This window comes from Talpa europaea (assembly GCF_964194135.1).
Source record: "Talpa europaea genome assembly, chromosome: 15".
NCBI classification, from domain to species: Eukaryota; Metazoa; Chordata; class Mammalia; order Eulipotyphla; family Talpidae; genus Talpa; species Talpa europaea.
Window position 1 is genome coordinate 50,907,594 of NC_140083.1, and position 22,779 is coordinate 50,930,372.

Here is a 22,779-nt window from a genome sequence, read left to right on the forward strand (position 1 = left end):
AGCATTGGCTTAAAATTTATCTTCACTCAATGAGAAGCCATTTGTAGATTCTAAAGTAGTGAGTGGTAGTATCAGATTTGCTTTTTGAACATTTCACTCTGGCGGTAAAAGTGAGCTGGCGGTTTAAACCCTTCAGTCAGTAGAGAGATTAGAGATATTATAGATGACACTGGCCAGGCCTGCTCCCACCCCCGACAGAGCTCCCCCCCCACACACACCACCCCCGCCCCCAGTCGCTCAGGTTATGCTTCCATTACAGCACCTCACATAACAGTGCGTCTCCGTCACAGATCTGTCTTTCCCCCTGGACTCTTCTAGGGCAATGCCTGGAAGGGGCATTCCTACTATAGTCTCTCTTAAGTGAAGGTCACCTCGCTAACGGCTACTGATTAAAGGTCACCTCACAGGTGGCACAGCCAGGCCTGGAACCCGGAGCTGCATTTTGTTCTGACAGCTGTATGCTGCTTTTACAGTTCAGGAAAACCGTGGCTCGACACTGTCCAACAAACATTCCCGAGCAGCGGGAACTAGAGAGCGAGACAACCCGTGGCAGTGCTAGTGACGGGAGCACCTGAGAACGCGGGTCACCGGGAGGGACACTCGCCGCGCCCGGGGGGCTGAGAAGCAGAAACCGGTGGCGAGGGGCCCGCGACCCGCGGGCGGAGAGCCAACTCGCGGCCCCGCCGGGGAGCGACGGGCAGGCGTGGGTCAGCCGTCACGGGGCGACCTTCCGCCCTCTCACCTCCCCCAAAGCCCGGAGGCGACTCGGCTGACACTCACGCAGGCTCGGCCTAGGAGCGCGAGGGGCCGGAGACACCTCGGTGGAAAAGGCACGAAGAGTCCAGGTGGCCGGCCGCAGAGCCAGCCACGCGGGGCGGGCGACCGCCGCCATGGCGGCGAGGACGGCAAAGCGGAGGGGACACGCTTGGGGGCGCGCCCGCGCAGGCGCAGTTCTGGGGCCGCTCCCGCGCAGGCGCGCTTCTTTTTGCCCCGCCCCTTGGGCTGAAAAAACGGAAGCGCGCGGTCTGCGAATTCATAGCCGGGTTAAGAAGTCCAGAAAGACACTCCCAAATGGAAGAAAGTTCCATTGGGGCCGGGGAGGTGACCCACGTAGCACAGCAGGCCTCTCCTGTCTAGCCCGCTGCTCCCCTCAGCAGTGTATTTCAGTCATTCTGCCTGTTCTGTTCCCTGCTCTCTGGTGGATCCTCTCACCCCCAACACCTCTGACTTGTACCCCAGTTCTTGTGTGCATAAATAAATATATCTTTTTTAAAAAATAGTCTTAGGTCACATTTAGGTAAGTTTTGTTTCATTTTGCTTTGTTGCCTGACTAGTTGGTAACCTTTGAGATGGTAAAGATAGGGGTCTTAAGACCTTTATATATAAAAATCAGTGTGTGTATATATATATATATATATATATATATCATATATGTGATAAATACATGTGTATATATCATCTGATAAATACATGTGTATGTATCATATACCATATATATGGAATGTATCATATATGTGGTATATATATGATATGTATGTGGTAAAAACATTTACATTAATGAAATATTCTCAGTTCATAGGACATATATTTTCTAATAAATTTCTCAATTAGGACATACACCGAGTATTGCTATATACTTAAGTATTTAAAATATACTTTAGTATTTCAAAGACAAACCTAAATTTTTTATCACTTCATGAAGAAGATTCAGCTTTCTCCATCTTGAACTAAGAATATACTGAAGCGTTGTAGACTGACTTTTAAAAAGTAATTTAAAACAAAACCAGGAAAGTAATAAAGAATTTCATAGAAAATACACCTTCTGGGAAGAAGGAAAAAAAACCAAACACCTGAGTATTTAAACAATTTGGTTTGGGCGGTAGTGGTTGAAATAACAAGATTGGAAATGTAAAAAAACCATAAACTTTTCTAACAGACTAAAATAAAGTGCTATGGTCAAAATACAGTGGCACTTCATTCAAGGCCCTTTAAATTCTTTGAACAGTTTATCCTTCTCAGTGCTTTTTTGGCAATTTACCCAAAATTGTAAAATTGTAGAGTACAGCAAAGAACAAAAAACCTCCATTTTTAATGTTTTGAGAAATCCCCATACTGTTTTCCACAGGGGTTAGGCCAATCTATACTCCCACAACCAGTGCACAAGGGGTCCTTCTACTCCACACCCTCACCAACATTTGCTGTATCTGGTCTTTTTGATCTAGGCCATCTCACAGGTGGGAGGGAGCATCTCACTGTGATTTTGATCTGCATTTCCTTGAGGATCGGTGATGATGGGCATCTGTCACTTGCCTGTTGGCATCTGTGTTTTCTTTGGAGAAGTGTCTACGTAACCCTTCTGCTCATTTTTTTTTTTTTTAATGAACTCTGTTTTTGTATGAACTCTGTGGATCTTTGAGATCAGCCCTTGTCAATGGTGTAATGTGCAAATCACTTCCCCAATTAAGTAGGAATATACATCATACAAATCTGAATTTAAGTTACTTTTGCTAATAAGGGTGAACTAAATTGTTTTTCACAGTTCTTCCAATTCTCTAATTTTTAGATTTAATTTTAGAACTCACTAGTAATGTTTTGTGACAAATACTTTGAGAAGAGACTGGACTAATGGATAGATGGAAATACTATTTAAAATTCAGTAAATGTTGGGCCTCCCCTGGTGGCGCAGCGGTTGAGCGCTGGGCTGCGAAGCTGCCCGCAGCTTCCGCAGCATCTGTTCCGCAGCATCGGTTCCGCAGCATGGGTTCGATCCCCGGCCACCAGCGAGAGTCCCACATGGTGCGACAGACCCCTCCTGCTGCGCCCGCTCTCCCTTCAACAGTGTATTTCTTCATCAGTCTGCCTGTTCTGTTCCCCACTCTGGCTCTGGTGAATTCTCTCACCCTCCTGCGCTTCTGACTGTACCCAGTGCTTGTATAAATAAATAAATCTTTAAAAAAAAATAAATAAAAAAAATAAAATTCAGTAAATGTTATACAAGTAAAATAATAAAATTAGATATAAGCTGAAAATAAATAGACTCCAAGGAAATAAAAGTAAATAGACACCTACTCATTAATAAACTTTTTTTCTTATAGGTTCCAAACTATAAGAGAAATTAACATAAAACACATCATTTGGTTGTAGTTGACACACGATTATTTACAAGTTTTGCACATGATTTCAAAACTTGGATGTATATTATAAATATGTTTGAAGATTTAAAAACTCCTGATGCAACAAATCAACCTCTGAAGTATAGGTCTGAGGTATAGTCTGCAGTATAGTCTGGGTATCAGTTTTTAAAAATGATTCCTGGTGGTTTTAAATGTGGAACCACAGAATCTCCAGAAGCATAAGGAAATTGAATCTTGCAATCTAATATCAGTGTAAAGAAATGTTTCTCATTGTCCAGGCATTACAATAGAAGTTATTTATATTTTTCAAGTGAAATATTTATTATAATCCTTTCAGTACTGTTATATGTAATGGTGTATAAGTGCCTAATTTCAAGTAAAGTAAGAGTGACTTTAAATAGTCACTTGGATTTTTAAATCCTATACTTGACTTCTCAGTGACTCAGAAGCATTTGGGAACAGAAATTTCTCCAGGCTGACACACACATGGAGAGCCATCATGTGTCCCTTTGATCAAGGCTAATTGCCCATTTTTCAGATTAATGCAGATTAAATTCAAAGTAGTATTGTATCACAGGTAGAATATATTGCAGCTATTCTGAATCTTTGTCCATACCCAGACACATTTGCAAATATTCCCCCTCATGAGAAGGTAACACATGTCCACATCAACTATATGAGCAAGATAGTTTAATTCACATCACACTGCAACATAGTCCTGATACCTCTTTGCAAAGTATTTCCTTTTCCATTCTAAAAGCCAGGACTTGTGTCATATAGGCTGAATGAAACAACCATTTTCAAGTCGATCACATTTAAAACAATTGCCTGTATATAGAGCTAATTCTACAATAAATTGTTTTATTATCTAGGATTCAGATATAGCAAAAATTATCTCAGTTCTTTGCTACCCAGTTGATCTGTGTTGGTATTATCCACTAAAAAGAGAATGTGAATTTTTTGAAATAAAGTTTATTAAAGCACAAAGGATTTTAGTCACACTCTAAATGATGCATTGCAAGAGGGTCTTGCCTGTCACAAATATCACTGATAATTTGTTCTGTTATTGTTGGCACAGGTTTGGCAATGAATGGCAGAGAAGAACTTTGAAGTGCGCAAGTGTGTTTCTAGACAGGGTCTTTCACAGGTGTTGAAGCTGTCTGGACTCATGTTAGAGATCTGAGACAACAGAATCATTCTCTAAACCATTAAAGTTTGAAGAGTAGCCTTTAATATTTCAGACAGCTGTGTAATGGCACACTGTTGTTTTTTCATTTCTTTTTTTTAACAACATTTAAGAACTAAGCTTGGTTTAAGATCACTTCTGATGACAGTTTGAACTGGTCCGCCAGCTGTTTAAATGTTCCTGACATCTGCCGGGGAAGATGGAAAGCCTGGCGTTTTCCTGCCTAAATGTACACCATGTGTTCTTTAAAAAAATATGTTTTGTCTTTAACAACATCAGTAAAAATGACATGATTAATTGAGAGATGGTATGTTTGGGGAATACATACTTGCAATCCTTTACCTTTGTCATTTGCCACCTTTAAACATAGACACATAAATCTCCCAGAAATGGTATGATATAAATGGCCCATATGCAATTAAAATTAAAAGAATTTATTTCATTTATACTTTATGAGCTATAAAACATTATTGCTTATAAAAAGAGAATTTCCTTGGGGCGTCCCTGGTGGCGCAAGGGTTTAAGAGACAACCTATGAGGCTGCCCGCAGCATCTGCAGCATGAGTTTGACCCCCGGCCAGGTAGCTACCCACATGGCGCAGCAGACTTCTCTGACTCACCTGATGCTCCCTTCAGCAGTGTATTTCAGTCAATCTACCTGTTCTGTTCCCTGCTCTGTCTCTGGTGAATCCTCTCACTCCCCGCACCTCTGGCCTGTACCCCAGCTCTTATATGTATAAATAAATAAATCTTTAAAAAAAGAGAGAGAGAATTTGCAAATGTTCATTATCATTTTCCCAAGGTGTATAGCAGGTAGTGGCACAGTTATATGAAATATAATCTGTGCAATAACCTTAAATACACTAGCAATTATTAGAAATGAGTCTGAATATTTGTAGAAAGACCTATAGGATGCCCAGGCTTGGTGTGATTGGACTGTGCTTTTACTCAAGGCTTAGAGGACTTATTTAGGGGGTCAATGTCTGGCAACGTTTGCAAGTCCTCTGCATCCTTCATGGGGAAATTGCCTGTGGGACGTGTTTTATACCACAAGACAGACAGGAAAGGAAAAACCTGAGTGTTGGAGATGTTAACCTTTGCTCAGGAAGTATCTGCACTGTGTTTTGCCTCCAAATAAGTAAAAATGGACAGTGGGAGAAGGAGAAGCACATGACCAAGTGTGACTTGAACTTGGAGTCACTTCATCAGCTGCAGTGCAGGGTTGTCCTATAGCACTTGAAAGGATGGTGTCTCCAGAAACAGCCAGACCCCCACGGGGAAGCTAAAAAAGGGTGGGGCTGGGGTGTGGATGGTGCAGGCTGTGAAAGTGGATCACCACGCAGATCACTGGCTTCTAAGACGCAAAGAAGTAGTAAATAACCTTAGAAACTGCACATTCTTTGCAGTCCCTGGGGGAGGCTCTTACTTGGAAACATGGATTTATGTCACATTAAAATTATTACTCGGGTCTGTTGTTCTGCAAAACAGAATGCATTAGGTGAATTAACAGATGTAATATTGTAATTGTTTTTTGTATTGTAATATTGTAATATGTAATTGTTTCATGGCCAATTGTTTCCATTTTATATAGGGAATATCAAAATTAACAAATTTTAATAAGCTTATCTAAGATCTCAAGGCAAGTAAGATGCAAACCGCACTAAGTTCCTGTTTCCTTCATGCCAAAGAGTATTTCTACCATATTATCTTACTTTCCTCAACAGCAATACCTCAGTTGGTTGTCATTGAACCAATATTTTGGGATAGTATTTTACTCACTGACTAGAATCTACCAAATAAATAAAAAGCACCAAACTTTACATGCCTGGAATTATAAAGAACCATGAACATAATTTAGTCCAAATCATCTATCTATGGATGACCAAGCTAAGTCTAAAGTCACCTACATAATTAGTTATAACTGGAAACAAAAATGAATGTTTAAGGCTAGCGCATTTTTCTTATAAATGGCAAGTGGTGGAAGGTCTGAAAGTACAATTTTTTGAGAGAGATTACATTCACATAACTTATTACAGCATATTGTTACAATTTTTCAAAATTATTTATCCCTGTTAACCTCTTACTGTGCTTCATTTATAAATGAAGCTTGATCACCAATATTCACATATAGAAAGAAAATCATAGTGTAGATAGTGTTCAATACTATCAGTATTTCATTCCCAAAAGTCACGGCAATTACTGTATTCATTCTAACTATATCTTAACATCCCACCAAACAATTTTCAGTTCTCTATGAAATGTGAGTAGGACATTTTTCTTGTCTTATTGTTTGAAGTCTAAAAAATTATGTGAGCTGCTTTTTTTAAAGATTTATTTATTTGTGCATACAAGAACTGGGGTGTATAACAGAGATGCAGGGGTGTGGGGGGAGTGAGAGGATTCACCTGAGACAGAGTGGGGAGCAGAACAGGCAGATCTACTGAAGTACACTACTGAGGGGAGCAGCGGGTAAGACAGGAGAGGTCTGCTGTGCCATGTGGGTCAGCTTCCAGGCCTGGAACCTAACTTGTGCTGAAGCAGCTGGGGATAGCTTGATGGTGCTGAGATTTAACCTGTGTGCCACCAGGGAGGCCCTGGAGGAGAATTGATGGTAAACGCCAGCAGCCTGAGGGGAGGGAGCAGGGATGGAGGAATGATGACTTTTCAAAGGTAAATGCCTAAACCCCTTTGTTCTAAATCAGCTGGGATTCAACAAAAAGGAATGCAGTGTGGACAGTACAAAAATAATGTACCTCTTTTTAAAATGTACCCAGCTGATGGTAGAGGAAAGCAAAGCTGGTGAAGGGCCAGTGCCTCTAGAGGCCACAGGGCCAGAGGCTGCTGAACCCAGGGCCTCACTTCTGCATCTCAGGCTCTTTCCTTGGAGGGCTACCCTGTCCCCTTGCTGGGAGACCACCGTGCTGTCCAGACCAGCTGGATACACAGAGATGACATAAGAGAATACAATGAAGCTCTTACATCTGAGTGGTATTTTCATTGACTGACATCAATGGTAATAAATCCCCCTGGATTTGGCCCATTTTAAAAACTGAAATTTAAAGTTGGAAAGTAATTCACCCACATAGTGGCAGCCAGGGAAGGGCCTCCTGGAGTGACGGCCTGGCATCCAAATGGGGCGTAAAAGGGCGTGGAGAAGCCCTGCAGGCTGCATTTCCAGGGAGCCAGCAGAGGCTGCTCTCTCCTCTGCCCTCTGTTCAGAAAACACAGAATGTGATGATTGGGGGGGAAAGCCTTTATGGAACCAGTGTTTCTCTTCAGGGTCCTCAAAATCATTGATTTCCTTTTTTTTTTTTTTTTTTTTTAAGATTTATTTATTTGGGCCTCCCCGGTGGCATAGTGGTTGAGCACCACACTGCGAAGCTGTCCCCAGTCTCTGCAGCACCCGTTTGGTTCTGAGAACCCCACATGGTGGGGACCTCTCCTGCCTTGCCTGCTGCTCCCCTCAGCAGTGCCCTGGGTCCCTCTGCCTGTTCTGCTCCCCGCTCTGGCTCTGGTGAATTCTCTCACCCTCCAGGGCTCCTGACCTGTACCCCCGTTCTTGTATAAATAAATAAATAAATCTTTAAAAAATTTTTTTTAAAAAGTTACTTTAAGAAGAAAAAAAAGATTTATTTATTTATACAAGAACGGGGGTACAGGCCAGAGGCGCAGGGGTCGGGGGCAGTGAAAGAATTCACCAGAGACAGAGTGGGGAGCAGAACAGGCAGACAGACAGAAAACACGGTGCCATGTGGGTTGCTCCTTGGCTTACTGGGAATCGAACCTGCGCTGCAGAGGCTGTGGGCAGCTTCACAGAGTGGCACTCAACCCACTGTGCCACCGGGGAGGCCCAAAATCACTGATTTCCTGTACACAGAATTCCAAGAACTCCATGGTCTTTCATAATTAATGTCTTCCTTCCAAGTCATCCAGACAAGGCTGATGAAAGGCCAGGGTTTATCTGAAATGAAGTGAATGCTGGTAGAGGGGTCTCCCCAGCCCCCCTCACCCCCAGTAGGGTTAGTTCTAATCCTCTCTGCAAAAAACCTCTAAAGGATCTATCACCCAGCAGAATTGGATCCTGTTATTTTCTATTATTTAGGCAGAAGAGGACTGGAACCAGGTCAGTGAGCTGGGACATGAGTAAGCATTTTCAGGGCAATTTATTATATGAATATAATAAACTGACATCTAGTCATTGATATTTGTTAGTTTTAACTCATGTTCCCACCTCAAGACAACACAATGAATATCCTCTTACACACTCATTGGCGTACCTTTTCAAACATATTAATCTTCATTTCTAGAGTAAAATTGTGAGGTAGAAACTGTGTTAGCAGTTCTGTAAATATGTGAACAGTTTGTATCCCCATCAACGTATTTATACATACTGTTTAGAGGCACTTGTAGTACTTTTAACATCTCACATTTCCATTGTTGCATATTTACTACTCTTTTTAAAAATGATTTATTCATTTATGCATACAAGAGCTGAGGTGTAGGCCAGAGGTGCGGGAGGGTGAGGGATTCACCAGAGACAGAGTGGGGAGCAGAACAGGTAGATCTGCTGAAATAGACTGCCGAGGGGAGCAGCGGGCAAAAGAGGAGAGGTCTGCTGTGCCATGTGGGTCAGCTCCCTTGCTGGGAATCGAACTCATGCTGCAGTGGCTGCCAATAACTTCATAGTGCTGAGACTTAACCCCTTGTGCCTCCAAGGAGACCCCTTTACTACTTTTCTTGAATAGCACAATGTCCTCTTTTGAGTCTGTATAAATATATCAATGTGATGCTAGGTTAGAATGGAGGCACTGGCCTGGGTAGCACATACTATGGCATCCCAATCACACAACATCAAAAAGTTCACATTTTACTGCTTCAAAAAGTAAAACAAAAAGTAAAACAGGATTTCTTTAAGGTTGTCATCTGAACTTCATAAAATCTAAGTACATGCATTACTGTAAGGGGAGTTATGCTGACAAATTAGCATCCTAAATAGTTAACTCTGCATATGGACTTTAGTTGATATTCTCTTCAAATGCAGGTCACAGAGGATGGCTGTGACTGAGAGGTGGCTGCCCATGGACACAGATGGGCTTTCACTCACTCCAGACCTGGATTCCAGATGACCTGCTCGGTGCCTGTGGGGAGCTCTGTGGAGGCTTGGAGACATCTGAATGCTGTTTCTCTGCCTGAAGAAGATGGTTTGAAATGGATCCTTTTGTTAAGATTTCTGTCCCATGAAACGTTAAATCAGTGTTTGAAACAGACTGCATTTGCTTCGAATGTATACATGCATCCACACTTCAAACACATGGCTAATCTACAAAATTATTCCAAATTTGAAGTGATATATGATTTGATATTCTTCCAGTAATAATAGTTGAAAAAGTTAGTTTGTATTTATACTAAATTATTTGCATGTTTACCATGTTTTTGAATAATAGAATTAGTCTGCATTGAATAACAATTAGAATATTAAATTACTGTAGGATTTTAATGTGTGAAGTTATACAACTTAAAACATCATGTGTTCTGGTGGCGTAGGGGTTAGGTCTCAGTGCCGTAACTACTAAGGCCTGAGTTCTATCCCCGGCCAAGGAACTAACTTGCATGGTGCAGCAGACCTCTCCTGTCTTACCTGCTGCTCCCCTTAGCAGTGTATTTCAGCGAATCCACCTATTCTGCTCCCGACTCTGTTTCTGGTGAATCATTTCACTGCCCCTCCACCCTACACCCATTTTATTTTATTCTATGCAAATAAAAAGTTGAGAGGCCAACCCACTTTGGATTCCAAGCGGAAATTCTTTACTAGACTTTGAGCCACCTCATTGATGGCTTACTCTGCACAGCATTCCTGCAGACGGTTACTGGACTCCAAGGACACAGGAACTGTGTATGAGAGCCTGCCCTGCACATTCCAAGCTGTAATAGTCATTGCCTAGCTTCAGGAGACGCCTCCTGCACTTCTTTCTGCCTACTTACTGAAGGTAGAGGGCTAAAATGCTTTTCTCCACCTTTTTGTTGCCCTAAATGAGTGTCAGACAAACATACTTTTTCCCTTGTATATATTCTTGTTATTATTTAAGAATTTAGAATTTATGAACTATTTCATACCCCTCGTTCAATCAAGCAAAGGCTTGATGCTTTCACCTCCTGCTAGTCCCCAATCTGACCTCTTCATCCTTTGTCTTCTACTTCTTTGGTCCAGGCCATCTTTTCCTTCATTTGGATTTCTGAGAGCTTCCAAGCTGCCCCCTGCTGCTTTTTTCCTCCCTACAATCTAGCATCCACCCAGTAATCAAGTGAGGTTCTAAAAGAATAAAACATATCGAGATTTCTATCCCCTATTTTGCTGAGCATGATCCCTTCTAGCTCCATCCATGTTGCTGCAAATTGCATGTGTTTATCCTTTTTGATTGCTGAGTTATATTCCATGGTGTATATGTACCACAGTCATCTATTTTTGGGCATTTGGGTTGTTTCCATAGCTTAGCTATTGTAAACACTGCTGCTATGAACATAGGGGTGCAGGTGCCCTTTTGAATTAATGTTTCTGTATCCTTTGGGTAAATACCTAGGAGTGGAATTGCTGGATCAGAAAGAAAAAGAAAAATACTAGATGTTCTCGCTCATAGCAGGAATTTAGAAAACCTAAATAAGGGACCAGGAAAAAGACTAATTATAATAAAATCAAAATCAAAATCAACAAGCAACTATAAACCAGAGACACACTACAGGTTGGGGAGAAGGGAGCAGGATCAAAACCAGCGGGGGGAAATTGTATGGGGACTATCACCAAGATGAAAATGCATACATTGTGCAAAAATGAAAAATGATGTAAAAAATATAAAATTAAAAAAAATAAAATATTTCTACCCCTGTATCACTCTGGATAAAATCTAGCATCCTTGCAAAGATGATCTACTTGGTCTGTCTGCTGGCTATTTCTCTGACCTAATCTCCCATCAAGTCCTTGGCTCACACCACTCTTATTTGCTGTGCCACAAACACAGCAGATCCACTTTTGTTTCAGGTACTTTGCCTTTGTGCTGTGTCCGGAACACTCATAACCAGATGTCTGCACTGACCCTCTTTCTCTCCACTCCAATCTCTGGTCAACTGCTCCCTTTACAGGGAGGCACTCCTTAACCACCCCTTTTCCCTTAAATATTTTTACTGAAGTAACATTGGTTTATAACATTGTTTCAGGTGTATTTTATACTCCATCATCTAACATCAGGATCACCATCAAAAGCCTACTTTCACCATCTAACATCATGATCACCATCACTGTATAACTGACCCCTTCACTTGTTTTACCCACTCCTCACTCCCTTCCCCTCTCATCACCTCTTTTCTGTATCTAAGACTTTTCCTTCTGTTTTGTTTGCCCATATTTTCAGAGCCCACATGAGTGAAATCACCCAGTATTTGTGTTTCTCATCTCATGTAATTCACTGAGCTTCATCCCCCTGGGTCCATCTGCTTGTTGAAAACCACCCAATTTATGCCTCCTTCACTCTATCCCCTTACCTGAGTTTTAGTTTTCTTTGTAGCATCCCTGATCTGTATTTTTTAAGATGTATTTAAAGTATATGTACATACATTTGTGTATTATAACTCTTCCACCAATAAGATGGAAACTTCCCAAAGGAGGACTTTGTTTTTTTGTGCGGAATTGGCAGAGAGCAGCACCAGGCACTTGGTTGTCATGTGTTCATCATTTTCTCTTCCACTGACAGTTTTAAGCATTTTTGGCTTCTGCCTTCTAGAAGGGTAGAGGGAAGATGATTTTTCTGCCCCTACAGTACTGTAATAATCCCACCAGGCTTTAGAGCAAAGGTGGTTTTTACTCAGGAATACACTGTCCTTACTGCGAATGCTAAATAAATGGTGGTGATGACTGCAAGTTACGTGGGTTGCTGTGCTGAACCCATCGGTTAAGCTAACACTCAAGTGTCCTCTCTAGAGGGGAAGAGCAGGGCTGGGGAAGGGGTCGTGTAGAGTCTGACGGTGAGTCCTGAGCTGAACTGGTTTTGTCAGTATGACCACACCTGTTTGTGGTCTCCTGTCTCAGCTGCCCACCCCCTCATTTTGACACCAACAAAATCCCTTTTCACCTTTTCAAATGCTTATTTCAAACAAAGACACATATTTTTCTTTGCAAATCAAACTTAAATGGTGAGTTTATTATCCTCTCCTTCCCTGGTTTCACTTAATCAAAGTAATTTCCCACCCAACGTCCTCCCCCTGAGACCCTCACTCACAATCATGAGGCTAACATGTTCTAGGTAATATGACCCAGGTAATCATTTCCAGTCAATAGGAGACAGGGTTGGGGGGGGGGGAAACAATATCTGCAGTGGGAGGAAAGTAGGCAGAGGGGCTTGCTGATCAGCATCAAGTATGTTTTTCCTTATGCCTTACAGATCAGTCTTTTGCCACATACCCGATTCAGAGGATGCGGATGTAAACCTTGCCCACCTCTCTCAGCCTGTCCGTCTTGCTCAGACAGTTACCCAGAAGCTCATCAATGGGGATGCAATCTTCAGTCTCCAGGACAAACCGTGCCAGGGCTTCCCCTCGAGGCAGCTGGCTTCTCTCCAACTCCTGCCTGACGCTGTCCAGGACAACCCCTCTGATGTCTGTAGGCTTTCCTGGCACACCAAAGATGATGAACAGGCCCAGACAATCCTCTCCCATCAACTGGCAGAAGCTTTCCAGCTTATCAAACCTACATCTCTCCTTGGAAGGCTCCTGTGCCCTGGAGTCTGGATGGCAGAGGTCAGCGGGCTGAGATTCCACTGGTGGAAGCACCACCAGCTGTAGAGTCTGGACTGCCAGCTGCAGCCTTATTTGCTTATCAGGTCCCCAAAAGGTCCAAACCCAGTCGGCCCCCAACAGCGAAACTTGCTGCTCGCTCATCCTGCTGGTGGTGAGCCATTCCCCAGCTCCCTTGACTTGGCAATAAGTGACAAAGTGGATGAGAAAGATCTCATTCAGTGTGTTGGGAGTTGCGCGGAGATTGCTCTGAGGATCTTGGAATCCCAGGTACTCTGTCAGCTTCTGTGCTGCATGCACCATAGCTCCGCTGACCACTTCACAGACGCTGGCCACCTCCTTGCTGCTCTTAGGAGCCGACAGTTGGGATGTATTTTGCCCCTTAGGAGCCGACAGCTGGGATGTATTTAGCCCCTTAGGAGCCAACAGCTGGGATGTATTTTGCCCCTTAGGAGCTGATAGCTGGGATGTATTTTGCCCCATTTTTCTCTGCGCCTGATCAGAATCGCTCCCAAAGAGCAAACATAGGAGCCTCTGTCAGAACTGCTTCTTTTTTCAAGTTCACGTCATGAAGAAAGTCACCTCTGTCCTGTGGTCATCATCTTGTAATTCAACAGCGTACTTGGTGCCACTGAGCATATATCCACGAGGCTAAACAAACAGTTGGGGCTTGTTTGTCAAGTGGGTGTGCTGGTTTACGCAGGTCCTGGCGGGGCTCTTGAGTTAGTGATAGTGACTTTCACACAAAACAGCTGCTCACTAGTGCTATTCACCCAGTGTTCACTCAGCAATTTCTTCTAAGATATACTTCTGCTCTTCAAATTTTAGTTAAATTAATAGAATTCCTTTCTTTAAAGAAGGGCACTCCTCTTTCTCTGACATTTTCAAATTGGCAGGTCACTCATTCCCGTTCGCTGCGTCTCTGTCCTGGTGGCTGGGTCTCCTCCTCCCCCAGCTCGGCTCCTGTTTCCTCCAGTGTTGATTTACCTGTTGAGCCACGTGATTAGCTCCACCCGAACACATTTATGACAGTTTGTCAAATGCAAAGAGGTTGTGTTGTTCTCCTCTGTATCAGAAATAAATCCTACTTGTTATTCTGAACATAAAAACTATTAGACAATAAGAAGCGTGAGGCAATTATCAGTTGACTTTATTTCCTTTCATAAGGGAATACCGGCAGTGCATAATATTTTGTAAATATAGCATCAAAAAGACTTTTAACCTTATCACATAGCATTACTTACAATGTCCTGAAGAAAGAGTATTTGGCATTTAGAACAGACTCTGGATATTTTAACCAGGTTTGAATAACAAATTGTTCCTTGAATGGTGACATAGGTCCACATTAAAATAAAGTACAAATACAGAAAGAGGCCCATACAGTTACTAAATCATGAGTGGAAGGGAGCAAATGATCATTATCCTCCTCATATCATTTTAGTTATGAGTAAATAGTGATTTGCTTCAAGTTCCTTGAAGAGGAGCTTGGTGACTTCTGATCACGTGAAAGAACATACAATTAGCCTTCAAGTTGAGTTTATAACCAAGCCCATGGGCCTATGTCAGCCTACCCAGCTGCCCGTGCCCTTCCCCCTCCCCCCACCAATTTGTGAAAAACTGTCTGCCACAGTCGGTCACCATGAGTAATGATGGCAGGTAGCATACAAAATAGAGTATTTGTTACAACACCCTTAAAAAAAAAAACACAGTGATGGTTTCTGCTCTGGCTTTCTCTTTCTTTAGAAAGAATAGTTGGACCCTGTGTTACAGAAAAACATGAGGTACGTTGTAGTATCACCCCACAGCCATTGTAAAATGATTTCGTAGCCTCAGAGTTTCTGAACCCTGACTGAGATCAAATTTAGCTTTAAAAAAATCCCATCCTGGAGAGCCTGAGAAACGTGTGGTGACTGACGTGCGGCAGGCTGCTCGGAGTCTGATGCAGTGATGTATTGAGCCCAAAGGACAATAAGTGTAATACTGTAAAGGGTTTTATTTTGGTTTCTTGATAATTTTTTTCTACAAATTTGAGGGGCTCTTTTGAATGCATTCAAGTTTACAGTTTTCAAAGGTTCCCCTTGAGTATCTTGCTCTTGAGGTAAAGAATGTGGGCCATCCAAGAAGGGGTATTTTTTAGATACTAATTTGACCTGGATGAGCAACATTGTTAAAATTTAGCTGTGGAGAAGCAAAGACCATCTCCAGGGCTTCAGGAAGCTGCTGGCAGAAGAAATATCCAATACTATAAAGATTTCTTAAATGTGGCCATTTTACCATCTTCCTTAAGTCACAAAATAAAAGTTGTATTTTTTTCTATGTACTAGATATATACATATATTTAGAAAAATATATAAAAACAGGACAGTAGGAGGCAAGCGGAGGTGAGGCTTGGACAAAGCACACGTGGCAAGGGTGAGCATGCATCCTGCTTGGACACCCATGGGGCTGTGCGCTGATGGGTCAGGGTGCCCCCCACACTGGTCACAGCCCCCAACCCCCGGCCTGTGAAGGTGATTGCAAACATTATGGTAAAATAATCATCTTGAATGCAGCACTTTAAATATAATATATCACAGGTTTTTACATTAAATAGAAGAAGAGCAATTAGATGCTCGTTCACCAGTGTCAGCTTTTGTGGCAACTGCAGAAGAGGCATGTGGCCCCCGCCTTCCATCTTCACTTTCAAACAAGCAGAAGTTGGAACAATAAGCAATATACAATCTCTGGCTTGCTGGATATATTCCGTGAGCACAAGAGAAGTAGAGCAGAGAAGGACGCTCCTCTATGCACTGCTGTCAAACATTCGAGTCCTCATCAGTGATGCTGGCACTGGGCGAGCGGGCAGCGAAGTCTTTAAACATGTCATCTTCCTTCAGCATGTGCTGGAAAACAAGGAGAAAGAGGATTCACACACACGTTCACACACAGAACTATGACAGTCGTGCACACACATCACATACACACAGGAGCTAAGAACCACACAAGCTCCTCTGTACGCATAGTCCTTTTGAGCAGTTTTTAACATTACCTTTAGAGTCATATTTTTTTTGGGGGGTGCGGTCTTGGGGATGACTTTTATTTATATTTTTTTATTTTTGTTTTTTTTAATTTTGTATATTTTTTTACATCATTTTTCATTTTTGTACAATGTATGCATTTTCATCTTGGTTATAGTCATTTTAACTACAGTCAATATTGAAATAATTTAAATAATTTAAAATTTTACACACTTACTGTTAGATTGTTGATGCCTTCGGAGAATGCACCAATCTGTCTCACTGTCCCTTCTGAATCTTCCATCTACAAAAAACACACCATAAGGGCAGCACAGTGAGCCAAAGTCTAAGCAAAAATATCGTAAGGGGACTGATAATAAAATCTCCTCTTACAACTCCAGCTGGATGTTAAAAGCTACAATACTTTCTTGCTACCTCTTGTCTAGTGCTCTGATGTTGACAATGGCACTGAAGGGCTGTTGAGCAGAGGGCACTGCTTGGTCCCATGAGTTTATACTGAGACGGCCAAGGAGTATGAGTGGACCCACTCCTGCCTGCTTGAGTGCCTAGATTTCCTTCACACAAGGATATACCACACAGGTCAGCAACACAGGCTGAGGAGCCAGCCTAATGGGCTGCAATACCAGCTGTTCAGTCTAGGGTAAGTTACTTAACCTCTCTGTGCACAGCTTTCAGGGAGGACAACAATAATTCCTGCATTTTAGAGTTACCACAAATGTTAATATGTGTCAAGTGCTAAGCACAGTGCCTGTGGCATAGTAAGAAATCTGTATGTGGCTCTGATTATTTCGTTATCTTTATTTTTAAAGGATTTGCAGCAAATTTCCCTGACTAGTAGACATGTACAACAGTTTCTGTGTAGTGTTCCACTGTCGGAAGAACCTTCAGATAGTTCCATGTGCTGCTGCAATATACCTGCTCTAGACGATCCAAGTCATCTTCGTCGTAGAGGCGCATGTCCAAGCCAGCCTTGAATCCCTTCTTAGATGTGCTCCCTGATGCCTGCCCCAGCTCCATCGGACAAACATATTCCTCGCCATCTTCCTGTTTCTTCTTTCTCAGATTCCCAAAATTGCTAAAGGTAAGTTTCTTTGGCTTTAGGAAAACAAACAAAAACATCCAGGGGTTTGATGAAATGCCTATGACAAAGGAGCAGTAATATGTATAATTAAATGATCCACTCAATCATGGAGTGACACGCAACTGGATGATTAGATCTGTGTAATGAAAACAAAAACATCCTAGCCATGTGAGTGATGTCCCCAGACAGGAGAAATGGTCCTGGTCAGGAGCCTCTGGAGATGAAGCTTGTTCTCCTTGTTCATGCTGACTAGCTGGGAGCTCACTGCAAAAAGCAGGATTGCCAAGAGCAATGACTAACAGGACATAGAGCAATGAGATTTCTCAGGGTTGCATCCAGCTTTGCAAGGCTTTCCAATTCGAGGCCAGAGTGGAAATTGGTACGTACTTTATTCTCTTTTTGGGTGAGGCTGTGATTATCTCATGTGCCTGTTATGCTTCTATAATAGCACAGGTCCATGCTAACAGAATCTCTGCCCTGTAGCAGAGAAAGCTTCCAGGGAAAAGGGGAGGAGAAATTCCAGCTTAGTCACTAGATAATCCCTGAGACCATCTGTTAAGGGGATGGCGATCGGGCTGATGTTGAGAATTTAAACAGAACCAAATCCTCAGAGGTTTCAAATCTGGCACATCCTTTAATCTTCTTTCTACATTAAGATGGTAGAGATAACAGCTTCAGGAAAATATAATAGAGGAATGACGAAAAAGTGATCTGAATTTGGTAGGACCCATGTAAATAGGAAGTAGCCATTCTTAGCTGGTCTATCTTGAATAGTTTCTTAAATATATTTTCCTAATTTGCAAAGCTAGTCAATTATAAACCAGATGAGTTGAATCTATCCAAACAGAAATGTAACTCTTATGCTTGGTTCACCCATAGGTGAACAGGAAATCCTGCTATCAGTACTGGCTGCCCCAGTTGCGTGCTTTCTGCATTAGCAGTCTGTCAGAGAAGCCAACAGCACATTCATTAGGGCTAACTCTAATAAAATTCAATCTGCACAAACACTGCTCTAGAAGGAAACTTTCAAAAACGCATCCTTTTAAGTGTTCCCAGAAACACACACACCTTCAACCCATTCACAAAATTTAGTGAAGTCCCAGAAGATGGGATAATCAGGGAACAGTAAACACTGACTCTCTGCTTTGGGCAGCTACTGAGCAGTAGGAGCTTAAGCCAACCTTCACTTTGGCAGTAGCTGTGAGCAGGACATAATCCGGCAGCTCCATGGCATCGCGCTTCTGGTGCTGGGCCTCCACGCCGATCAGAAGGTTAAAATGAGTGGCCAAGTGTCTTCGCAACAAGGTCTTACTTGGTGGGATATTCAGTAACTGAGCCATGGTTTCAACATTAAACCTAGGTTCCAGAACCTGTAAGAAAGGTTAACCTGTTACAAGGTACTAGATACTGTACAAGTCTATGCCATTCTTTCTAAATTCAAAGCTTGTTCTTTAAGGCTATGTCCAACCCCTCTCCCAACAGTCCGGTGGGACACAAAGTATGGACTGTGGTCTTAAGAGACTCGGCCCCAGATTGTGAGGACTAGAGCAGGTCCTGATGCCTGGGCACTACAAAGTCAGGAGTTCGACCTCTCTGACAGGGCCCTTTGGGAAGCCTCTGGAAGCAACTCCTCATGCTACTTCTGTACACAGAACAGAAGAGTATCCTTGCAGGGCTTTAAAAATATGGTCTCAGTAGGCAAAAAAAAAAAAAAAAAGGGAAAGAGTTTGAATCGAATCCAGAGTTATATAACATAAATAAAACATATGGGAAGAAATACTCTGAAAGCAAAGATGCTCTCAAAGTAGTGCAGGAGGGTTGGGGGGTTAGACAGCAGGAGGCCTATGAGCAACCTGCTGGTCACACCCTACTAAAGGAGACAGACTGGTAAGAAATAAAGATAGAATCAAAGGTTCCAGGCTTACCATGAGCCCTCCGTGGACGCCGCTGCCTCTGAGGTTGGGGGCATACTCCGCCAGATCCACGGAGCGCAGCCACTCCATCACACGGTGGTTGGTCCACTGTTGAACCTCTGCTGGGGTGACGCTGCTCTGTGGGGACAAAGTACCACCAAGAGCTTCAATCACCAGCTCTGAGGCCCCAAATATCACCGCTGCGTGTTTTGTCTAAAAAGCCTGCCTCACGAGCAGCGCTACCAAAGGGCCCTACTAGAGAAGGCATCAAGGGTGTTTGCTAAGTGGAACTCTCTTTTAAGGATTAGGTCACAGAATTTCAAACATTTTTCTGCACGAATAAAAGCAGCACTTTAGGAAAAATTCTGTGACTTAGGAAGCGAGGGAAAAAAAAAAACAGCCCCAAGAAAGAGGAAGCATAATTAAAAACAGTCCTTGGCTTCAGGTAGGAAGATAGGAGCCTTACAGGGTGTGATGCGGGGAGAGAGATGCAGGGTGGTAAAATCTAAGAAGTAAACAAGGTGGGCCTGGGGTTCAGCGCCTCAGGGAGCCAGATGCCTTTGCCACCAGCTCTAGGAAGAAGTGGGAGTGGGTCATGTACACAAGGACAGACCCATGCGTGGGAAGCACCACAGCCAAATCACCCCACAGATGCTACCTCGTCCGACGGCCGCCTCCGCAGACAGTTGGGTTCAAAGTTATTGATCCGCAGGACTTGGATGGCCCTTTTGATACTGAGATGATGGAGCACACTCACAACCTTCAAAGACAGTAAGTCATCCTGCAAAAGAACAGCACAGGGCTCACCAAGCTGCCAGGAGTAGAGGCCTTCTCCAAGATACCTTGGAAAGGTGAGCACAAAGAGGAGTCCTCAAGTCCTGCCCATGATTTCAAAGGCTTCTTTAGTAACAGAACCCTTTTCCTTCTTTTTTTTTTTTTTTAAAGATTATTTATGTATACAAGAACTGGGGTACAGGCCAGAGGTGTGTGGGGGGAAAGGATTCACTAGAGACAGAGTGGGGAACAGAACAGGAGGAATGACTGAAGTACACTGCTGAGGGGAGCAGTGGGCAAGGCAGGAGAGGTCTGCTGTGCCATGTGGGTAGCTCCCTGGCTGGGGATCAAATTCATACTGCAGTGGCTGTGGACAGTCCCACAGGTTGTGTTTTAAAACTCCTTGCGCCACCAGGGAAGCCCAGAACCCTTTTCCTGTTCCAAACCAAATCATGCCCAGAATTAATGTTCTCCCAGCTATAGCTGACCTCCCCTGTTTCTCTCTTTTGCCAACACTGATAGGGTAGTGGGACCCCAGCACTCTGAGAAGCACGGTGAAGGTCTGTATGAGGTCCCTGCCACCCCTGATCTGCTGTGATCTGATTCAGTCAAGCAGATCAGTCCAGATTTGGCTTTCTAAGCTAAGACACATCACTGCGTTGGGGGAAATCAGAAGAGCAGCTCATTATATTCTCCCCCTAGCTTCTAGAAGTCTCGAGTTCTAAATGATTATGCATTAGCTAGCAGACACTGAACAATTTTGGAAAAAAGGCATAGTGAAAGTGAAGAAGTAAAATGAGTTTAGTTGTAAGTAGTAATAAATGCCACTAATCCATTCCTTTAAGGAGTGCCATCCCTAGTCTGTGGTCACAGAAAACATTTCAAATATTCAAACACAGCAAAACAAATTATTTTAGGAGAAGGTGATTTGTGGGTAATGTCAATATAAGCACCAATCTACTTTCAAACACGCCTAGTAATAAACAAGGAAAACATCCATTTTAGCCACACCTTACTGATAACATGTTTCTTTGGGGGGGGGGGGGAGGCAAGGAAGAAAAAACTTGAATCTACTATATAACTATTTTTAAAATAAAATTAGACAATCGGTTTAAATCTTTACAGCCACTGACTGAGTAAAAAATTGTTTCCTGAGTTCTTTCTGGATTAATTTCTTAAAGGTAGTGTCTTACCATCAGTTAGTTAGGAAAGATATTAACATATTTTAATCTAATATTGACACATCCAGTCAAACCATTTCCAAAGAGGCTATTTTTATCTACTTATAATCGATCAATTTTTAAAAAAATAACTTTTTATTAAAAAGTTTATACTTCGAGCAATTTTAAAAATAGGGGCTATTTTTTTTAAAGATGTATTTTATTTATTTATACGTACAAGAATTTGGGTGTAGGCCAGGGGTGCAGGGGCCAGAGGATTAGCCAGAGACTGAGTGGGGAGCAGATCAGGCAGATCTACTGAAATACACTGTTAAGGGGAGCAACAGGCAAGACAGGAGAGAGGAGAGGTCTGCTGTACCATGTGGGTCAGCAACCTGGCTGGGGATCAAATTCATGGCACAGTGGCTGGCAATAGCTTAATATCACTGAGACTTTAACCCCTGTACCACCAGAGAGGCCCACAGGATCTATTTTCTTTTAAAACAAAACAGACTTTTAAAATTTTTTTCATTTAAAACATTTTATTTTTAAATAGTTTTAGATTTATTAGAGAGTTGCCAGAGATAGTACAGAATTTCATATACCCTTTACCCAGTTTCTGCTAAACTTAACACCTTATACAGCCATGATATATTCATCAAAACTAAAAAGTTAACAGAGACAGTAAAATTTAAGTGAACTATGGACTTTATTCAGATTTCAGCAGCTTTTCCACTAAGGTGCTTTTTCTGTTCTAGGAACCAATCCAAGATATCACATTAAAACAGACTTTTGGGGGCTCGGGACTTTCGGGGCCAAGTTTTCTAAGGTACTTTATTCTTTTATAATCATGGAAGTTACACATATACTTTTTATACTTTTAAGTCTGAATTTACTCACATTTCCATGGGAATATACTTATACCTAGAGAAGCAGGCAGAGAGTTACTGAATTAGTTGCAGGCAGGGTTCTGGAAAGAAACAGCCTAATTTCAAATGCTCTATGACTTTCTACCACTTTCTAACTATGGAACTTGGTTAAGGTTCTTTATTCCTTCATTTTCTCATGTCAAAAGTGGGATAATGATAATGTTAACAAGGGTAGCTGGAACTTGAGTATTTATGTGAGTATGTTGGTAGAAAGAGTGCCTAGCATGCAGTATAGGTGCTGCACACATGAGCACTACCTCACTTGAGCAGGCACACATAATGCATCCTCATAAATGTGGACTTGGTTCAATTATAGAGAACAAAACAAATTCCATGAGCTAAACCTCTTATTTCTTTGATTTTGAAAATTTCCAATTTAAGTGAGCTGTTAGAAACTTACAACTTATCTAAAGAAGAAGATATATGTGGTATTTTGATCCATAACCTAAATCACAAAAGGCCATTTAAGTAAAGGTCTCTTGGGAAGGACCCTTGTAATGCTTGGAATCTACAACAGCTCTTGAGGAATCCACTGGTCCCCATGTCGCAAGGAAGGGAACATCCTTGATCCATTGTGTGGAGGGCTGAAAACAGTGATGAAGGAGCCAGACAGAAGGTGCAACTTTCCCTCCTGCCACAGTGACCTTGCCCTAGCAGAACTGGGTCTTAGGAAACAGCCCTCAAAAGTGGAAGGGAAGGGAGAAGACTAGTCCCCTTCGCATGTCAGGCCAGAGGCGAGCCTCCTCTGAATGCTCACCGAACAGGGGAATACCGAGCTTAGCAACTTCTAGGGCTTCAAAGCAC

At 42.4% G+C, this 22,779-nt stretch overlaps 3 protein-coding genes across 3 annotated transcripts in view; all 3 read right to left on the reverse strand.

Moving 5' to 3' along the window:
- Nucleotides 1-892, reverse strand: part of MRPS35 (mitochondrial ribosomal protein S35) — a gene marked incomplete at both ends in the record, with an annotated part of 41,428 nt that extends 40,536 nt beyond the window's left edge. The window contains one exon of the mRNA XM_084255715.1: nt 781-892. Coding sequence (XP_084111841.1) covers nt 781-892 — 112 coding nt within the window. The remainder of the gene's footprint in view (nt 1-780) is intronic.
- Nucleotides 893-12,774: 11,882 nt separating this feature from the next.
- REP15 (RAB15 effector protein) lies at nt 12,775-13,584 on the reverse strand (the record flags this gene model as incomplete). Its single annotated transcript, XM_084256006.1, has 1 exon — nt 12,775-13,584. One exon carries the CDS (start codon nt 13,582-13,584, stop codon nt 12,775-12,777), a length of 810 nt encoding a protein of 269 aa, XP_084112132.1.
- A 2,312-nt stretch (nt 13,585-15,896) lies between these two features.
- PPFIBP1 (PPFIA binding protein 1) overlaps nt 15,897-22,779 on the reverse strand; it is a gene marked incomplete at both ends in the record, with an annotated part of 45,278 nt that continues 38,395 nt past the window's right edge. The window contains 6 exons of the mRNA XM_084256280.1: nt 15,897-15,983; nt 16,336-16,401; nt 17,034-17,213; nt 18,381-18,569; nt 19,125-19,250; nt 19,771-19,893. Coding sequence (XP_084112406.1) covers nt 15,897-15,983; nt 16,336-16,401; nt 17,034-17,213; nt 18,381-18,569; nt 19,125-19,250; nt 19,771-19,893 — 771 coding nt within the window. The remainder of the gene's footprint in view (nt 15,984-16,335; nt 16,402-17,033; nt 17,214-18,380; nt 18,570-19,124; nt 19,251-19,770; nt 19,894-22,779) is intronic.